Source organism: Mus caroli, unplaced genomic scaffold (assembly GCF_978045245.1).
Source record: "Mus caroli unplaced genomic scaffold, Mus_caroli_1 scaffold_10, whole genome shotgun sequence".
Classification (NCBI taxonomy): domain Eukaryota; kingdom Metazoa; phylum Chordata; class Mammalia; order Rodentia; family Muridae; genus Mus; species Mus caroli.
The window spans coordinates 108533599-108548540 of NW_028227265.1; the positions used below are offsets into that span (position 1 = coordinate 108533599).

The 14942-nt window shown below is 39.4% G+C and overlaps 1 protein-coding gene across 1 annotated transcript; it reads right to left on the minus strand.

Moving 5' to 3' along the window:
* Positions 1-3035: 3035 nt before the first annotated feature.
* Positions 3036-3869, minus strand: LOC147002494 (alpha-defensin 20). Its single transcript, XM_085844339.1, has 2 exons — positions 3698-3869; positions 3036-3142 (listed from the first exon to the last, which is right to left on the minus strand). Exons 1-2 carry the CDS (start codon positions 3867-3869, stop codon positions 3036-3038), a joined length of 279 nt encoding a protein of 92 aa, XP_085700465.1.
* Between the last annotated feature and the right edge of the window lie 11073 nt (positions 3870-14942).

Here is a 14942-nt window from a genome sequence, read left to right on the forward strand (position 1 = left end):
AAAACCATTTCTTCTTGTAACAATATCTTACACAGCAGTAGGATAGGAGAGCAGGTTCATGTACATTCAAAATGATAAAATGTGTGACTTGTATGGATTTTTTAGAATATCAACCTTTGTTTTGTCAATGCATTGAAATCGGACTTCATCTTTTCACCTAGTTTCTAAAGAATTTCTCTGAAAGCACGTCCTAGATAAGTGGCATAAAGTCCTGTACTATTTGGGGTGCCTTGATGAACAACTTCTTATTCTTTGTATATCCAGTTTTCTACAATGGGGATGCAAGATAAGTGTGCAACCCATGTGTGGTTCAGGTCTCTGTCCATGGGAAGGGATTAATAGGGTGGGCTGTATGGCCTTTGTGATTGCTAGAACATGAGAAAAAACTAGAAAGTGTTTGTCATTTTTCTAGAATTTCAGACTACAAAGCTTTTCTAGAACTGCCCTTCATTCTTTGTGCCACCATATATGCCCCATCAGGAAAAGAAACAAAGAAAGAAAGAAAGAAAGAAAGAAAGAGAGAGAGAGAGAGAGAGAGAGAGAGAGAGAGAGAGAGAGAGAGAGAGAGAGAGAGAGAGAGAGAGAGAGAGAAAGAAAGAAAGAAAGAAAGAAAGAAAGAAAGAAAGAAAGAAAGAAAGAAAGAAAGAAAGAAAGGGGGAAAAAAGCCAGGGCAACACTTTTATTTTCTGAATCAACCAATTTTGCTAATCAGAATTCCTCCTTATGGTTCTCAAGTATTTGTGTGAAAATACTGAAGCAGGGGTGATTCCAGAAACTGAATTCAATACTCTATTTAATACACATGGGATATATGACCATTGCTAACAAAGAGCATCTGACATGAAAATGCTGGGTACATGTTTTCTTTGTCAACCCTATGCATCATTGTTCTGAGCTGATTCTCAAGCACAGCTTTATTGGGGGAAATTCTCAAAGAACCAGGGTCTTCCACATAGTAGAACACTACTCAACCATAGAATGATGGGAATTTCAATTCGTGCGATGGTACCCGAGGATACTTTCTGTGTAATAACCAGACACACTAAGAGCATGATATCCAGATCTCACATATCCAAGATATAAAGCAATGTAATGGCAGGCAAGAATAGAATACTTGCTACTAGATTCTGTCAAGGTGAAGTAATGTTGAGGGCAGGTTGGTCACTGGGTATAAAATGACATTTCGTTAGGAGCAATGAATTTGGTGGATTATTACACAACAACATTGTTGTAAATATTAATGGATTATGTAATTCAAAACACTTAGTACAGTAGAATTTAGGTGTTTCACCATAACGAAATTATAAACACCTGAGGTGACAGATATGATACTTTCCCAACTTAATCATTCACAATGTCCACATACATTCATAAACTCTTACCAATAAGCATTTAGAATTTTCACCTAGATATAGGTTAGGTTAAAAACATTGAAACCTTGCATTTTACAAGAAAAATTCTCCCCACATTGTAAAGAGGGAAGGAAGAATACATGGGCTTATTGCATCCAGGGTCAAAAATTTGCAACCTTGAGAGCTGTTGGAATAAACTCTGGAGACAAAGAAAAGAGAGACTTTTAGCTCTGTAAAATAGAGGAGAGTCCTTGGAGAACATTCGTAGAGAGGTTGACCAATGTGACTGTGTCATGTGTTTGCTGATTGACACTTACTGGAGTTATGCTAACTGTTCCTGGAAACAGAGACCTATATCCTCAGATAATTATATTTCAGAAGGATGACCCACATCGAGTTAATTATTAAATTTATTTTGTCCAGGTCACAGGTGACTTATTTAAAGACTGAAATGTCTTGTGGGACTATGATAACTGCCTTTTGTTTGCAATCCTATAATTGGAATTCTCTAATATTTGAGGCTAAAAGAGTTATAATGGCTAGAGTTAGACTTTCTCTCCTAGCTCACTCAGTGGAGCTAGTCTCTGACATGGTTGCTATAATCTACCAAGTAAGATGTTTCTAGCATCTTGTCTTCCTCAAAGTGTGACAGGGTATTCAATTCTCGTAGCATGGTTCTATCACTATTGAGTGCCCACAACTATGTCTTTTGGGAACCCACACCATCTGTGCTAGTAGAATCTGCAATCTAGAGGTCACCACCACTGCGGTCCTTTCATCAGGACATGGTTTTCCCTGAAGGAGTGTGTGACGATTAATAGTCTGACCCTTAGCACCCAGTACCATCACTGGAGTCCCTGCTTCAACAACTGCCTACCAACTTCTTTATTTATCTTGCATATCTCTGCCAAGCTGCATTAAGCCCTTCAAAGCTGTAAGGTAAGTCACTTGAGTGTATCTTGTAGAACACATTGCATTCATTAGACATGTACACTTTCTGTATATGTTTTCTCTATAGAAACTGTATTTTGTCTTATTCTACTGTAGACACTGCAGATTATACATGCATATTATAGTGTAGAATGCCCTGCTTTTCATCCTACCCATTCTGTCTCTGACTAACTTTTTGTAATATTGATAAAAGTTGTCACCACAGAGCCAAAAATAACCCTCGGTTCAGAAGCCAGAGGCATAATACAGGCCTGGTTCATAAAAACTTCAATACTTTTTAAGGATACTGCAGCTTACTAAAAAATATCATTTTAGAACTCTGTACACCTGAAACCAAAAGGGCCGTTTTTCTTAACATATAGGCAATGTGTTTGGTAGTGAGTCAAGACTGCCTAAAGATAGAGTCGAAAGTCAGGAGTGACATATGTGAGGATCATGCGAATTCTGAGTTTTCTATACATTTTGTGTCTGAACCTGGAGTCATCCTTAAATTGATAGTATTTAGAGCCAGTATTTTCCAAGTTAAAAATTAAAGTATTCATTCATTGCAAAGGTTTTCTTGAAGGTTCTGATAGTTTATATATAGAGTCTTGACTGAGAGTTTTAGCAAACATTGAAAGAATGTAAACTCACAGGAAGCATATTGCAAACAATTTATTGAGAAGTGGTCATCAGGCCCCAGCATCAGTGGCCTCAGAGCCGATGGTTGTCATGTCTCTGTCATCTGCATGTTCAGCGGGGGCGGCAGCAGAACAAATATCGTCTTCCACAGGTCCCATAAACTCGTTCTCCTCTGTTGCAGCCTCCTTTTCTACAATAGCATATCAGATCTCTCGGCGCTGGAGACACAAAAAGAATCAGGCATTAAGTTTTGAGGTTGGAAGCATGTATGTGATCCTATGGGGATATGTGATAAAGCAAGGATGTGCTGCATTGACCACAGTACAGCCTTCAGCATGGACATCTCAACCAAAAAAACCACTTCAGATGTGTTGGTCATGCACTTGAGAGCCATTCTGAGGTGTCTTTATTTTCTGTGCTCCTTTTGTCACTGTGTAGACTCTTTTGTATACTCTTAAATTGATTCAAAGTTCATTTAGAGAAAGAAAAAATTCTACTAATACCCAAGACTAATCCTGTTCTATAAGCATCTATTCAGAGTATTGGAGTATGGTCAGTGTTGAAATTCCCATGTGTATCTTTTTACATTAAAAGCTTATAAGAAAGAAATTCAATTAAAATTTCTTTCCTCTCATTGCTACTGTTATGAATATAAAAGCAATTAAAATAGAGTTGCCTTGGGATCCACATTACTCTGCCAGGATTCTAGGACTCATCTTCATCCTTCCCTCAGGAGAATGCAAGCATCCATCACGCTGGGTACCATTACTCACAGTTTTCATGAAGAGCAGATCCTTCTGGGTCTCCAAAGGAGACAGACACAGCCTGGTCCTCTTCCCCTGGCTGCTCCTCAGTTTTAGTCTCTTCATCTGTGTTTTGGATAGGATCAGCCTGGACCTGGTAGGCCAGCAGGACGAGGGCAGAGAGGAGGACAAGTGTCTTCATGGCTGGGAGTCACCTGGAGAATTGGTGAGCAGGAGCCCAATGTGTGGAGAATGAATAGCCAGCCTGCATTTATAGGGCAGAGAAAGGTCCACACTTAGAGAAGGCACTCTTTGATGGGAACTGGGAGAGTCTGTTATCATCAAGATCCCTTTGATGTGCCAATGTCCTGAAGCCTACTATCATAATGTTGCACTATGTGTTCAGTAACATCAGCCCTCCGATTAATAATGATTAAGGGGCCTTGCTATCTTCCCCTGTTTCCCATCTGCTGGAGTATTTACCTCTCAGTGGTCAGGGAAGTAAAGAGCTAGGCAGTTTGTAATTTAAAAAGCTCATGGAACAAAGGATTTTTATGTTTTGATCTTGCAGGATGCTCTCCTCAGGTAGTCTGGAGCAGAGTTTGACTAGGTGGACTGGAGAGTCAGTTCTTTGCATGATTCAGGTATTATCAATCATCCTCCCGTGAGGTAACATTGTGAACTCCCTACTTGGGGCCATTGTAGAGAAAGTAAGATGGCCTCATTGTGACCCTAGTGAACTGAGTTTAAGAGACAGAGATTGTAAGAGCGAAGCTAGAGTGAGTTGTTTTGTAGAAGCCAAAGTGTCAGAACACATCTCACAAGAGTGTGGTCCAGGAGCATCTCCATAGTTGGGACCCTCAAGCCATGCCTCATTCCACATGTCTGAGATTCTGCAATATTTTTACTTTCAGAAAATGAGTACTGATTTGCAAGAAATGTCATCTACAATGTGAGAGTGTCATAAGCTAGTACCCAATCTTAAGAAGTGTCATCATGTCATACATGACCACTGTTCTCTATGTGTTTCATCCCATTTCTCACAGTACATACAAACCAAAAGTTACAAAACTTCCTGCCATTTTCATTTTCTGTATGGAGTCCCCCTGACATACATGCCACCCCATATTTATATGATAATTAATACTATTCATTTGTTAAAATGATTTTATATAGAGGCTCAAAAAGAATTAGCTAAGCAGTGAGAATACTATTTTACATACGTATTAACCTACACACACACACATACACACACATACATGTGTGTGTGTGTATATATATATATATGTATGTATATTGAGGAGAGCCATGCTGCAAGCAATCGCCATTATAAAATGGTGCTGGCCTCCGCTGTGTCTAACTAGTAAACAAGCCTTGTACGCAGGTGTGAGAGTGAACTCACACCTAGTCACTGCACATCTCGGGGCATAGTAATGGGGTAGTGGGCAAGCAATGAATCAGGAACTGACACCCCATATCATGTGCTGAAATGCCATTGATGAGGACTATATAGGCAACGCCATTTTCTGGGGTTGGGGTCTTCCCTACTGAAGAAGCAATAAATCTTTTGCTGCAGAAGAATTTGGTTGTCCGAGTGTGTTCTTGCCGGCGAGAACGATAGCTCGGGACAGTATATATATATATATATATATATATATATATATATATACATCCTTATGTAATTGTATAATGAGACATGACCTCTTAAAAACATCTGTAGACTGTGATTTATGAGCTATGAAGCTCATCTTATACTTCAGACTCATTATTGTCTTTCCTGATCATCACAGAATTGATCTAGTAGCACTTTCTAAAATATGCATGCTCAAAAGGCCACCATGCTCATGTGAAAGATTTTTATTATGTAATTTCTCATTTTACCCTTCCTACCAGTGTCCAGTACAGAACTGGAAATTTGAGAATGCTGAACCACACAATGTATCCTTAGAGAAGAATGCCTTTTTTTAAGTACAGCAAAGTTTGTTCTGCACCCTCTTTTCATTTTCTTATTGCTTTATATTCTCTTTTTGGTTTCTTACCAAGACCTGGTAGCATCAGATGTCTCACTTGAGGAAAGACAGCCACTCATGGACACCAGAGAATGTAGAAACCAGATTCTTCTGTCTGTGGAATTGCATGGAGTCATTTACATACTACCAGGTTTATTGAGCCTTGGGGGAAAGCAGTTTTTTTGGTTTGTGAATTTACTGTGGGCTGGAATTTATGTTTTTATTGAAGATTGATACAAGTAGTATAATGTTTTTCTTATATTCCTCATCCTAATCTGATAGATAAAATTGATATTTCAGTATTATAACAGTACATTTTTCTCATGCTTTGACACCAGAAGGGTGTGCACTTGTGTTTGGTCAAATGTTCCACTGAGAGATTAGTTGGCACATTCTTTCTACATTTGTAAAGAAAGATGTACTTATTTTTGTTCTATAAGTGAATTGGCAGACTGTATGTGTGTGTGTGGCTATTGTCTGTGGAGAGCAGAGAGCCAATCTCCAAGAACTGGAGGTCCAGAATGCTATGAGTTGCTATGTGCGTGTTAGAATGAATCTAGATCTTTCAAAAGAGCACCTAGTATTCTTTACCTCAGAGTCATCCTTTCAGGCCCACATTTTCTCTAATGAATCTTTAGCTACTGTTCAAAAAGTCTGGAAATTGTTTCTTTGTAGCATATATTAAAAATCTTCTTAAGATAAACATTTTTCTTCCTCCAGTTTTTTTTTTATTCCAAACAGCCTGGCATTTAAATCTCTTAATAATATTTCTGAGTTATTTTTCTTTCAATTTAAATCTGTAAGAGTTAAGCTTTTTGTTTTAGTGGCATTAGCAAAATTCCTACCACATCCTGTGTTTAAGTCACTTACAGTTCTTACACACCCTCTGCCACAAGGGAGGAAGTTCCCCCTTCTCATGTAAAGTGTTGAGGATCTTCAATGTTCCAAGGTATTATATCACATGTGAATGCCAAACAAGATGTTGGGCAATAGGGCAGTGGTTGGAGCAGGTGGGCCACAGACACTGAAGTGATTTTGGAAAACTGAAGGAGCTCTTTGTAGTCCGTTGCTATTTCTTCTTGTAGTGAATCTTGTCTAAGCATCATCATGTATTCAAATATGATCTGCAAAGAATGTATGTTAACCTCCAGTGGAATCTGAAGTCCCTGGTCTTGCACATGCCCCACTTAGGCACATGGGAGGGCTAGCCCTCTTCCTTTCTCACACGCATCAGGACTCTGGTTACCCACAGGAGGCTCTTGGTTGAGAACTTGCATCTTCTTATGCTTTCCTGTACTGCATCCTGGACTCTGAGACAGGTGGGGGTGTTCTGTTCTGCACATGTTTTCCATCACAAGCCAGAGTGTAAAAACTCAACAGAACTCAAAATTATCCTTTAAAATCTGCACTATTTCTGTAGTAGGGATCACATATGTGAGCTATTACTTGTGATATCTGTCAAAAAAAACCCGAATTTTTTTGTATATTTCTAGAGATTATACGTTATTTATTGATGGATTAACATCAAATATCAAAGGAGATAATTAGTAGAGGCAGAGATCAAGGAGAAGTATAGAGACCATCTGTCAAGAGATGTCTTTCAACCTTGGGCTCCTATCAGGCTCTAAAGAAGGAAAACAAATAATCTCAATAAATGACAGAAGGCATCACTCTAAAACACAGGAGTTAAGGTGGAATATGGGATAGGGGTAAAGTATAAGAGATCTGTCCACAGCCTGTTGCCTAATCTTTAGTGTCTTCTGAGTACAGCAATCTTTAAAGTTCCTTTACAAACCCACAAAACATCAGTCAATGAACGTGACTATTTTATTTTGTTATTCTGAAAACCTCTTATCCAAAGAGAAAAAAAAAATCTTAGCAATTAGTAAGTATTATCGAATAGAAATACACTGCAAATATTATATACCTTGAGAATGCTGCCTGGCTTTTCACAAGTTTCAAATTATCATTGTTTCTATAAAGTTTCAACACAAAGCTATTTCATCTCTACAATAAATAAAAGTTTAGTATTCTTACTTTAGGTAAGAAGTTGTCAAAATCCATAGAATTTATATGTTATATTCAATATGGAATGTTTCTATTTATTAAAATAACGGGGAACATATCTTCTAGTTTCAAATACCTCAAGAACTTTATAGCTTTCATCTGTTTGTTAAAGAGATATCACACCAAATAAGCAGTTTTACAAATTAGATAAAGGATGTTACATGCAAGGATATATGAGCCTTGGTTGAGCTGAGAACTGATGGAGTACCTTCCAAATACGAATGATGGTGAGAAGAAGAAAACTAGTAAAGGTCTGACAGTGTAATGTGCAGGTATTTCTCACCAGAAGACTATGATGAAGACTATTGATTGGAAGAGGGCTTAGCTTCATATTTGGCTGAGGAACGTCCTCAGAGCATGGAGACAAACATCCTTCTTTTAAAGATGCACATTTAGGAACTAAAGGCGCCTAGTACAATTGTAATTATGAAAAAGTGTACACACGTTTTCTCTGTGACCTACACACAGGGTGCAGACTCCCTTCAGAAGCTGTAATATGGGCTTGTCATAGAGTTGGCTGGTATGAGCCATTAAGCATTTGTTGTCCATTTGAATTTTCTGTGATCAGCAGGTTATTTTCGAAAGATCTTGGGCATCTATAGGGTATTTTTTCATGATAGATTGGTCACTGTAATTTCTTTTGAAGTTCTTTGTAGCAATAAGTGATGGCTTTTGGCCTGTTTCAGTAAATCTCTCCAACCCAGTTATGACCTGGCAATGAAAACACAACACACTTAAAATGATTACATGCTGTGCACCTAGATTGGGCAGATCTACTGCTACACTACCATCTTCCACATCTATGAGACCCTTTAGAACTTGCAGTTTCTCCTGGCCCTGTGCTTCTGCTCTCTTCCTCTTCCTCTTCCTCTTCCTCTTCCTCTTCCTCTTCCTCTCCTCCCCCTCCTCCCCTCTTCCTCCTCATCCTCTTCCTTCCTCTTCCTCTTTGTCCTCTGCCTCTTCCATTTTCTATTTCTTCCCTCTCCACCATTCTGCTCCACCTTCCCTTTTTTTTCTGCCCAAACATCAGCTCTCCTTTATATTTCTAAGTAAGGTGGGAAGCAGGTTTACAGGAATTCACCTTAGAGCTGAATCATTCCTTGTTTACAACCCCTCATAGGAGAACAGATTTTACACCAAATATAATTAGCCCCAGGGCTATTCACAACACTGGCCCACATGGTAGAACATGTGGACAATACCATGTTGATGGAGAAGATGTGATTTCAATTGGGACATGTCTTCTGAGCATCACAACCTACAGTAACTCTCAGTTATTATAAAAACTGGCAGTTCCTCAATGTTTGTTCAAGTCCAAGTGAAATGGAATGTTTGAGACTCTTTGGGGTTAGGCTAAACTAGAGGACCTTTTTTTAAGGACAAAAGCATGCTTTCTGTAACTAAACGAAGGGAAGTCTGTCATGTGAACATTACCATTTTCTTAAAATTTGTTTTATATTTATTTATATACTTACTGTATGTACAAAGAGAACTCGTGTGCCATAGAACTCATGTGGAGGTCAGAGGACAGATAATGGCAAGCTGTTTGTTGCCTCTACTATGTGGTGTCTGAGACTTGAACTCAGGTTGCCAGGCATAGTACATAATGCATTTGGTGTGCATCAAGGGTGAGCAGGAGGTTAGATACAAAGAGATAAGCCACTCTGCTCTGGCTACTTCTCTATCAACTTGTCTGTTCATTAGATAAGAGTCTCTAGCTGTATATGTATCAGAAGATGAACTAGTGGGCCATCAGTAGAAAGAGAGGCTGATTGGTCTTGCAAACATTATATGCCTCAGTACAGGGGAACACCAGGGCCAAGAAGTGAGAATGTGTGGGTACGGGAGTGGGGGGGGATGGGGAATGCATGGGGGTGTCTTGGGATAGCATTGGAAATGTAAATGAAGAAAATACCTAATTAAAAAAAATAAAAAATATACAAAATCATACAGTACAATAAAAAAAATTAAAAAAGGAGAAAGATTCACCCTCAAAAGTGAGTCCCACTTTTTCATGATCCATTTTTTCAGTTGAAGGACAATATGTCCTTTCCTTTCTATAGCTGCTGAAACCTCAGACGCAATAGAAATTGTTGAGCCAGTATCTGTAAGGTAGGATCCTGAGTCCTGGGCATTTGCTAAGGAGTTGTACAGCTGTGCCATGAAGATTTCCCTGCAGTTTTGTAAGAATTCTCCACACTGACTTCCTGTGCCAGCTTGCAATCCCACCAACAGTGCCTGAGGGTCCCTAGACCTTCACCCCCACTTGTGGACAATTGTTTTCTTGATCTTAATAATTCTGACTAGGCATAGATGAAACCTATGAGAAATTTTAATTTCCATTTCTCTGATAAGAATGTTGAACATTTTAAAGCATACTTCTTGGCTATTATTATTAGTTCTTTGAAATTTTCCAATAAGTGGTTAGGCTATTTGGATAATACTCACCACTGAGGAAACTCTTACCATATCCACCCCTTTCCCTATCCACCCAAGTTCATTTCCTTTTTTATTTTTTTTTTAATTTTTGTTTTTAAATCCATTTGGATCAATTTGTGCTGCCAATATGTTTTTATACTTTCTAGTGGAACATGATCAATTCACCAGAAGATACACCCAGAAAGAACTGTCTCTCTCACCTAGCAGCAAACAATTAGCAATACCTCCAGGGCAAGTGGTGGAGTTTGTGTATCCAACACCCAGGTCCCTGCTAGGATATGCTTTGCCTTGGACTTGCACAGTACAGTCATGGCATGTCAAACATTCTTGATCTCATTTCAGTCACTTTATTTCTTTTTTTCCAAAATTCTCTGTTCAGATCCATATATGATATTTAATTAGGTTGTTTCACTAACTGCCTTCATTCACTTTCCTAGGTTTTTGTATATTTTGGATAACAACCCATAGAGTTATGTAGCTTGCAAAGGGTCTGTACCACACTGTGAGCTTCCTCTTTACTGGACTGATTATTTCCTTTGCTATAGGGAAGGTTTTGTTTCATAAGGTCCCATTGTCAGTTGTAGGCCCCAATCCCGAATGGTTAGCCGTAGACACATGGACATATGAGCAATGTTAAATAGACTCTGTTATACATACACATTTGCATGTGTATCCATTAAAATTATATGCATATGCATATACATGTAATAATTATAATTTAAGATGAGAGAGTACATAGCTCTACATATATATAAGAACAGCACTGTTGCGTATGATTTACAAAATTGTTGAAAGCTTATAATGTTGTGTAGCATTAGGTTTATAGTTTTTAAGCCCTCTGTAATTCACACTGTTTTTTTGTAGCATAAACACATGCCTTCTATGTCCTGTTCCTGAATCTTTCTCTTGAAGGAAAGCACTCATGAACCTTGTCATTCTGACAGAAACAGTAAATTCAGATGAAGCGGGACAGCAGATGGCGCTACTGAGTCAAGAGCCAGTAAAGTGACTTTGTTGACTTCTTCCTATGCTATTCTTAATTTTCTGCCCTTCTGAATGCAATCTTCTTTCCATGCTCAGCCAGTGCACATATTTTAATTGAAGATCCAGAGTGGATCCTGCACTGTTACCTCTAGCTTTGAGCCTGACACGTTTGTGCACACACTATGGTAACATTTTTCCTCTGCTTCATCCAGACCACATTCTGCCTCAATGTTGGCCCCATGATGGGGCTATAGCCTTCAGTGCTTCTTTCTTGTCTAGTTTACCTGGTAAAAACACACCAACATTTCTTCCTTTGTTTCTAACTTTTTTACTGAACATATTCTTTTTCATACACTATATTTTGATCACAGTTCCCCACTTGCATCTTGTCCCAAACCCTCCTCACCATTTCAATCCCATGCCTTCTCTCTCTCTCTGTCTGTCTCTGTCTCTCCCCCCCTCTCTCTCTCTGTCTCTCCCTCTCCCTCTCAATCTCTCTCTCTCTCTCTCTCCCCCTTTCACACACACACACACACACACACACACACACACACACAAAATAAAGAAACAATAATGAAACAAACAACAAGAACAATTAAGGGCACAACACACTCATACACACAAAGAGACACACATACAAGAAAACCCATAAAACCCACAAAATTGTAAAATGTAATACACAAGCAAAAGGATACTAAGGTTAAAGAAAAAAATGCCATGTCTGGTGGTGGTGGCACACTCCCTTAATACCAACAGTGTTGTGCTGGATGCTCTAAGTTTGAGACCAGTTTTCTCTGTCTACAAAGTGAGTTTCAGGACAGTCAGGGCTACACAGAGAAACCCTTTCTCAACCTCCCTCTCACAAATTGCTCAAACCAGGACATAGGAAAGAAAAAAAATTTCTCTAAAATACCTTTGAGTTAGTTTAAATCAACATTTCTTAAGGGAGAATTTTCTTTGCTAGAGTTTCACAGGACATTTGGGTTACTGGTGGTGTTGTATGATAATAAGTACTGTTTTACTATTTCTAGAGTGTACACTAAAGTCAGGTTACACTCACTTCGCATCAAACCCCAGAAGAAGGAATTTGCAGATACACTTCATGGAGATGCTGTTAAACCCAAAGGAAGCCAATTGTTACTGTCCTTGTTTTGTGCCATAGACCAGGGTGGTAGTCAATACAACTCCAGGCGCCATTTCCTGGATAGATAATGTCCATTTACTAAATCATGATAATATATGCAAAATATGACTTACAATGATGCCTGGTAATTAGCTTTACTTCAACTACTTATAGATAAAAGAGTAAGACTTCCCATTCAGTCTCATAGGCAGGAATGTTTCAAGTATATACTCATATTAGGCGATCAGTCAACCACTGGGTAGTTGACACAGAACACAAATATTCCATACAGTGAGAATAGTTGGTTCTGTGAAATGCCAAACCATTAATAGAGGATGAAGGCTAGTAGTTGAGCACATGGGGCTATGCATCAGACACGGAATAATTTCAATTTGATGACTTTGAATAAGTTGAAAACTCTACAAGTTTGAATTGAAAATCAAATGGGAAACTGTTTAACAAAGCCCACACCCCCGTTTTTTTGACAGGGACTGAGACACCAAATCTTTTAAATTCAGACTGCATTACAGAGAACCTGACCTAAGTTTGAACTCAGGTAAAGTAAAAATTGGTACCTAGCATTAGTTTCCAAGTTGCTTCCTAACAGAACCTGAGCCTAGCTCCAGTCTCTAGGCTAATCCCCAACAAAACCAGAGTTTCCAGGTTACAACCTCAACAAGACCGGATATCTACCTCCTTCTAGTTAAAGTCCTGCTCAACTTCTACTGTGAGTAGCATAGGTTGTGTGGGTAAGGGAAAAAGAAAATTGGTCTCCAGCAAGCAGGTCTCCAGGTTATTCCCCCCAAAAACCTGCACCCCAGGTTACAAGCCCACACCTTACAACCAATGTATTGGATGACCAATGCAGAGGGGAGCAGAAGTTAAGTTTATGATATGACTCCTATCAGCAGCCAATTATATTAAAGGCCACAGGAACTTTCCAATTAGATGCTTGCAATCATATTCCCTGTTTGCTGCTTAGTTACCCCATAGACATTCAGGTTTCCCCACGCCAAAACCATCCTGCATGATGGTGATGCCTTGGGGTGGGTGTGCTGAGCTAGCTGGAATAGAATAAGACCTTACTGTGAGTTGCATCTGATTGGCTCCTGTGTGTTTTGCGGGATTACTAATATTTTACTGGCAAAAAAGTCATGAGACCTCTGCATCCAGTTAGCCTTCACACATTTAACTCCTGCTCCCTCATCCTGCAGGAGAGGTTCACCCTTTTCTCTGTTATTTTCCTGGTAGTCTCAGGGGCCTAGAATGTAGGTGTCTGAGAAAAACCTGAGGCATCTCTGGACCAGAAGTTCTTGGGTAGAGAACCCTAACATGATCAAAGAGCAGGTGAATGGCCACACAGCATAGAGGTAAGATAGCTAGAGATAAGGGACGAGATTCATAAAAATTTTAGCAAAGCACACACACACACACACACACACACATACACACACACACACTTATAAATACATATGTGTTTGTTTTCAGACCATGGGACAAGTTACTGAGGTGCATAGTTTGTATATTGAAGCAGACCTTGTTGCCAGGTTCTCTGAGCCTTCCTCAGTCCCTCCCTGGCGTACCCTGCACTCAAGTTTGAATTTTTCAGACCTGGGGGTGAACAGGTCTTCCCTGAATCTCTTGCCCATATGATCTAGACATTTTTAAATTTTTTTTAATTAGGTATTTTCCTCATTTACATTTCCAATGCTATCAAAAAAGTCCCCAATACACTTCCCCCCCACTCCCCTACCAACCCACTCCCACTTTTTGGCCGTGGCGTTCCCCTGTACTGGGGCATATAAAGTTTGCAAGTCCAATGGGCCTCTGTTTCCAGTGATGGCCGACTAGGCCATCTTTTGATACATATGCAGCTAGAGTCAAGAGCTCTGGGGAACTGGTTAGTTCATAATGTTGTTCCACCTATAGGGTTGCAGATCCCTTTAGCTCCTTGGGTACTTTCTCTAGCTCCTCCATTGGGGGCCCTGTGATCCATCCGATAGCTGACTGTGAGCACACACTTCTGTGTTTGCTAGGCCCCGGCATTGTCTCAAAAGAGACAGCTATATCTGGGTCCTTTCAGCAAAATCTTGCTAGTGTATGCAATGGTGTCAGCGTTTGGAAGCTGATTAGGATGGATCCCTGAATATGGCAGTCTTTAGATGGTCCATCCTTTTGTCACATCTCCAACCTTTATCTCTGTAACTCTTTCCATGGGTGTTCTGTTCCCAATTCTAACAAGGGGCACAGTGTCCACACTTGGGTCTTCGTTCTTCTTGATTTTCATGCGTTTAACAAATTGTATCTTATATCTTGGGTATCCTAAGTTTTTGGGCTAATATCCACTTATCAGTGAGTACATATTGTGTGAGTTCCTTTGTGATTGTGTTACCTCATTCAGGATGATGCCCTCCAGGTCCATTCATTTGCCTTGGAATTTCATAAATTCATTCTTTTTAATAGCTGAGTAGTATTCCATTGTGTAAATGTACCACATTTTCTGTATCCATTCCTCTGTTGAGGGGCATCTGGGTACTTTTTAGCTTCTGACTATTATAAATAAGGCTGCTATGAACATAGAGGAGCACGTGTCCTTCTTACCGGTTGGGACATCTTCTGGATATATGACCAGTAGAGGTATTGTGGGATCCTC